The sequence below is a fragment of the Drosophila obscura genome, unplaced genomic scaffold (assembly GCF_018151105.1).
Source record: "Drosophila obscura isolate BZ-5 IFL unplaced genomic scaffold, ASM1815110v1 contig_14, whole genome shotgun sequence".
In the NCBI taxonomy this organism is placed as follows: Eukaryota; Metazoa; Arthropoda; class Insecta; order Diptera; family Drosophilidae; genus Drosophila; species Drosophila obscura.
Genome location: NW_024542724.1, coordinates 2,009,661 through 2,015,900, shown reverse-complemented (window position 1 = coordinate 2,015,900; position 6,240 = coordinate 2,009,661). Strand labels below are relative to the sequence as shown.

General features: G+C 46.4%; 1 protein-coding gene across 1 annotated transcript; it reads left to right on the top strand.

Annotated features, from left to right (window-relative positions):
- The first annotated feature begins 2,363 nt into the window (after positions 1 to 2,363).
- LOC111070348 (mucin-5AC) lies at positions 2,364 to 5,485 on the top strand. Its single transcript, XM_022360804.2, has 4 exons — positions 2,364 to 3,074; positions 3,135 to 4,471; positions 4,517 to 4,642; positions 4,708 to 5,485. Exons 1-4 carry the CDS (start codon positions 2,971 to 2,973, stop codon positions 5,406 to 5,408), a joined length of 2,268 nt encoding a protein of 755 aa, XP_022216496.2. The 5' UTR covers positions 2,364 to 2,970; the 3' UTR covers positions 5,409 to 5,485.
- The last annotated feature ends 755 nt before the right edge of the window (positions 5,486 to 6,240 follow it).

Below are 6,240 nucleotides of genomic sequence, written 5' to 3'. Positions count from 1 at the left end.
AAGCTTACATCGATCAGCATTTCCAGGTCCTACACAGTTCGGTCATAGGCCCCCAAGGAGGTAGAGATTCACAGTCTGTATATGTTGGGGTTCACAATAGGGGTGCGTGACTATTGCATAGTATTCTGCTTGGACACGCCGATCTTGAGGGTGTGCACGAAATGGCGCACATGAAATCCGAAAGGAGCCAAGGAGCTTCGTAATAAACGTTTAATTCAAGGTTATTACAGCACGGATAAGGGGAGAATGGACTGAGTTCCTTAAAGTTTCATCATTTAAACATCGCGCCTACTTTTGTACTGAATCGGTTACGGCTATCGAGTACTGTAATGATATCGATATCTGGGTGTTGCGGAGCAATGTTGCTAATTTGGGAATTTCATATATGTTGCGAAGACTATGTAGCTAAGAATGCTTAGGTACAATGTAGCGAATTTGGGAATTTGAGGTTCCATTTACTGCCGTTTTGTAGTGGCGTCATTTTAATTTTAAATTTTATTTATTTACTTAAATTTGATTCGACCGATCTTAGCCATGGGTAAATATACATATATGTATATAGATGGCACTACATAATTATCTATTTTTGGGCATTATGACGCAACTATGATAGCAACTGAAGGACGAAATTCTGGATATATATGCTTATTTCTATATATAGAAATTTGCACAGATTGCAGAAACTCCCAAATAAATAGTCAGAAAAAATATCAAAGCACTTAATTAATTTGTAAAAATTCATTTAAAATTGATACGAGTGTGAGTCATTTTGGGTTCCATGAAAAGTCCAGAGGTTCGATTTCATTAGACGACTACCAAGAAACAGAGCAAAGAAAGATATGCACGCATGCACACACATTTGGGCAATTAACGTATTTGTGTCATAAAAAAAATGCCGATACATCACATTATTTTAAACAGTCAAGTCAATGACAAAATGGCAAACTCTTATCAACTTTGGACGGGTTACATTGATCGCACACATCAGTGTCACCAGGGCCCAACCTGAGTCCGTTTCAACAGCCTCAAACTCGACAGAACTCGAAAAAGAAGTCCCATGCCACAGCCAACCGCCGCACATAGCGATAAGTGGTGTTAGGTAACTGGTTTATATCAGTCGTCGCCAAATTGAATGCTCACGATGTCCACGCGACATAACTTAACGCGGAAGACGGTGGACAGACACCGAGCCCTAACCCCGTGCCCAGACCTCAGACCCCCAGGATAAGTCCACACCGAGCTCCAACCAGAACATTTCCCCATAAATTAACTTGTATATTTTTCATTTCGTGTTCCATTATTTGCCTGGAAGTCTCGCCATCTGTCATGCCCCGCCCTGCCGCTTAGCCACTGTGACATTGATATGCTTCTGTCAACATGGTTCGTGTTGTGAGCCCAAAAACTGTTGCATGCTCAGTCATGACAACGACACCAAGCAAAAGGACAATCTTCTTTAAGACACATTTCTGGGTTCCTTTTCCTAAAGGTTTCTATTGAATAATCATTTCAAGAACAATATTTGGCATGTAAATTCGTTTTTTGGCTGCCATTTGATTTGAAAATGTTTCGCTGAGGGGCAAATATTGAATGACAAAGAGAGAGGGCAAGCAAGCATTTTCCTCTTGCCTCAAGCGGTTACATCGTTTTACATTGAGCAGCTGGAAAATCGGTTGGAATGAAAAATTACAAGCGAATTCCATTTGTTAATGACAAGTCAAGTCAAGTCTAGGCCTCAAGCTGATTCCCTCCACATGGATTCGTTTTCCTCTAAGCTCTGACATTTGGGAATGTGACAGGGAACATCCAGTGAGAGATTTTTAGCATGAATATCAAATGTATACCATGGGAAATATTTTGGATGCATTTGAATGTATGTACAATATGATGTAGGAAAAGAATATCTGATAGGCAGCACTCGGGCCAATCTCCGATTCCTTCTCCGAGTTGTTTTACATCGAAAAGCGAAAGTTAAGAAATCAGCTCGGTTCGTGTTTTTATCCTAACTTTCTCCCCCAAAAATATTTCCCCAGCAAACAGTCACGAACTATTGAAAATGTAACCTAATACGAGTACTCCAAGCCGAAAAACAGGCAACGCTATAACTTAGTGACAAGATACTGGGCCATAGCTTGCCTTACATTATTTCTTTGGTATGTTCTATGCCATCATAGAGGCGAGGCCCCTTCGAACAGTCACCGACTGCTTTTCAAATTGAACAGATGTTTCCCCTGGAACACCGCGAAAATAAACTGAAGCCAAAGCGTGAAAAACCACAACAATTCTATGGGTATTAATTACTTAGTCAGAGACCCCATGGGACCAAAAGATGTACCCCCCTACCTCTCTATATCTCCCTACTGCTGCCACTAAACTCCTTTCGAATGGGATGATAAAAGTAATTAACATAAAACGGAAACAAGGCAAACGAGATGTTGAATCAAATGGAAATAGTAGTAACAAATTAAATAAAAAGCGAATACAATGCGAGAACAAGTGCAGAAAATAAACGAGAAAAACGACTGTGGCATGCCCTGTAAAAAGATACACATTAAATCCTCGCCTCTAGCCATATACACCCTCTTTTAGCTGTCACCTGTAGGGTAGGGTACGCCTAGGCGCCAACAAAAAGGTAAAACGGAAACTCAAAATTAATGCTGATCTCAGCAGAAGTCACGTACTGAACGAAAGTGAAAACAAATCAAGACAAGATAGAAATCCGGACCGAGAGCGCCAGACAGACCCACCTGTTCGTTCGTTCGTTCGTTCGGTCGTTCTAATGAGAAAGCTGATCACAAAATGATGAGCTCTTTACAGATGGCAGGGGGAAAGGGTGGCAGTGGGTGGCTTACAGATGGGCCAGAACGATGTCTCAATTGGCAGAAAGTGAAAGCAAAGCGTTCTGTATCGGCCAGATACGTGTGTCGGCGACCATTTGACATTCGACACTCGCAAATGGTCAACAAAAGCCAAATGTCGATCGAGTTGGAGCAACACTTCCATGGAAACTCTCCAGCAACGATCATGATGATGATGCTGTCGCTATTGCTGTTGCTTTCTGGATCTGCGGTCTTAAGGTGAGCTGTCATATATGCATCCATTGGGATCCAAAGAAATTAACTCAAATGTTCACTTAGTTCCCCCCTGGACCCAGAAGATATGGAACTGCTGGAGATGATGCTCCGGGATGGGGATGGATACCCGAATGCAGGACGCATGCTGAGGGACATCTCCGTGCTGCCGGCCTCATCGATTGGCTGCGATGAGAACGGTTCCGAGGAGGACTTTACAATCTACGGCGATGTCGAGGAGAGCGCAGAGTGTGAGGACTTTCTGCCGCCCTGTGAACCGGCAGTGGTGCAGGATTATTCCATAGATCATCCCTGCTTTCTGCGGCTTATCCTGCTGCGGACTCCACTCCTGAAGCATGACCCATGCGCCAACTTCACACTGGCGCCAGAGATCCCGAAATCGTCTGAGAAGCGAAAGCCCAAGAAGAAGTGCGATCCCAAGTCAAAGGCAAGCAAATCCAGGACCCAGAATGAGGTGAAAGCGATGCCAAACACTGGCCCAAAGGAAGTGAAAGCAATGCCCAAAACTGAAAATAACGAGACAAAATTACTTGCCAACCCTGGCGAAAATGCAACCACAAACACCGATTCAAACTCCACAGTAAGTGCAACTGCCACAACAGAGGCTACAGTTGGTAGCTCCACTGAAAGAAAAAGAGTGCCAAATCGAAGGAACAGAAAGCAAACCACTCCCAGAACCACAACGACAACAACAACAAGCACAACCGGAGCCACGACCACAGAGGAGGCCATCACAACGGAGGATACAACGACAGAGATCAGCAGCACCAGCACCGTAGGAGAAGAAGAACAAAGCACCACAACGGAGCAGGAGACAACGACAACGACAGCAGCAACGACAACAACGACAGCACCCACCAGAAGAGCCACCAGAAGAGCCACCAGAAGAACCACCAGAAAGAAAGGAGCCACTCCCCGCACCACCAGAGCAATTCCACTCAACGAGAATCCCAACCTGAAATCCGGTTACGCACTAGAGTTTAAAAAGCGACACCACACAGTCACTCCTCAAGAAACCAATTCTCAAATGCCAACTAACAAGAATGGCAGCAACTCGAAGACCATTCAAATTAAATTCAAAGCAAATGGCAACGCCAGAGTTCCCGACACACCCAAAATCAAGATCGATAGCCAGCCCAGCGAGGTCATCCACGTGGTTCTAAACAAAACTGTGGGTGAAATGAGGCAACTGCCGGCGGAAGACAATTCCACACCCATTACGACGACGACGACGACCACAACATCCGAGCCGGAAACGACAACTGAAGAGAGCTGCGAAGAAGATATGGAAACCACCAACGAAGCTGAATCTGAAGCTGAAGCTGAAAATGACACAGATGCAGAAGAGTATTTCCCAGAAACCGAAGAGGAAACAGAAGAAGGTAAAATGTTGCAGCAGTGGCAGAGAAGGCTAAACCACTGTTCAGATCTCTTTGTTTCAGCATCAGACATGGATGGAGCCCAGTCAACCTCGACCACAGAGGAGCCCTGTGTGGACACCGATGACCAGGACACAAATCTCTGTCCGCAGTTTATGCCAGCCTACGGCAGCTGTAAGTATAATCATTCCATCGAATGGAAGCCCTCTTCCCTCTTATCATTTGGCTTCGATTCACAGCAAACTCCAGGCCGCCAGCAGGACCACGATTCCGAAAGCCCGTGAAGAACTATGTGGAGCCCATTCTATACGAGGGCTCGTTTGCCAAACCGCGCCAGAGGATCGGATTAACGCAGCCCCAGCCGCAGCGTCGGGACTACTTTGTGACCAACAAGCAGATTGTGCCCCGACCCAGGCCCAAGTACAGGCAGCGTCTGCCCCACTCGATCTACATGAATAACATTATAAGGGGTGTGGACTGCGTGGACGATGTGACTGCGAGTCCCCCCTATCCACAGGTGGGCCCCTATCCACCGGTTAATCTGTATCAGGCCGTTGGACCCGCCCAACCAGCCCAGGGGCAGCGCAATTGGCCAGCGAGACGTCTGACAGGAGGATATGGCTCTGTCCAGAGATCAACTGGCTATGGTCCGGCACCAGCGCCAGTTCAACGTATCCGCTCCTCTGCGACGCCTCGATATCCGGGATGCTCAGAGGAAGAGCAGCAGCAGCAGCAGCACCAACACCAACACATCAATGACAGGGAGAGCAATGAGGATCAGCACTACTTCGAGGAGGAGGCAGCCGCTCTGATGCGAGCCCCCAACCCCACTCCCAGCGTAGATCCCTGCCAGGCAGAGCACGACCACCCTCTGTACGGACAGCATCTCCAGCAGACAGACCCCGACGGCTATCCACAGTCGAAGAACTTCTTTACCTAAGTAAATCATAGGCCCAAGGGCTGTAGCTTTGTAGGCCACCACCAGCACCCAGTAACAGCGTTAACCACACAATAAATTAACACAAGTGCACCGAAACACACAGAGAGACATCAGTGAGTAGCTGGAGGAGACGGCAGGAAGGCCCATGGTAATTAGGGAACATCTTTGATCCGCATGCAAATTGGACAAATTGGACAAATGAGCTGGGGACGACGTCAGCAATTGAATTGCTTTATAAGCAGTGTGTGCCTCAGTTCGTTCAGGGACGGGGGCCAGTGCCATATGAATAGCCAGTTATCAGTCTCCACAGCCGGAGCTCAAGTTGGGGACAGAGGCACGCGCCCCTAATGAAAAACCCATGAGCTGCCAGGCCACCTGATGATGGCCCCCAATCGTAGGTGTGCAGCAAATGGAACTTTGCCTGCCCTACGCTGTCACACATGAGTGGAGCTTGAAGAGCAGGCTTTTAATAACATTAGGAGCACAGCATCCACTTGGTTACGTATGGAAAGTGTATTTACAGAAGGACTGAAAAGATATTTAATCCTTTTCTAGGCCATTCTTCACGCTTATTAATCCACGGAAAGGGAACACTTACACTGGATGTTTGTTGTTCTTGTTCAAGTTTTTGAATCCTCCCTCCTACACCCACCTTTATGACCCATAATCCTTCCTGTAGGTGAGCCCCTAAACATATGACTGAGGAATGTCTCTAGCGCAAAACAAAAATAAATAAAAAAGAATGCAAGTTCCCCCACTTAAAAATCAAAAGCGCGCGTAGGGGCCCAAAGGTGTTTCCCACCGGAGCGTACCAAAAAATAAAGCCGAAAAC

Coding starts and splice junctions, on each gene's coding strand:
- LOC111070348 (XM_022360804.2), top strand. CDS start 2,971: ATGTCGATCGAGTTGGAGCAACACTTCCATGGAAACTCTCCAGCAACG. Junction 4,472..4,516: donor CGAAGAGGAAACAGAAGAAG/GTAAAATGTTGC, acceptor ACCACTGTTCAG/ATCTCTTTGTTTCAGCATCA. Junction 4,643..4,707: donor TATGCCAGCCTACGGCAGCT/GTAAGTATAATC, acceptor TTCGATTCACAG/CAAACTCCAGGCCGCCAGCA.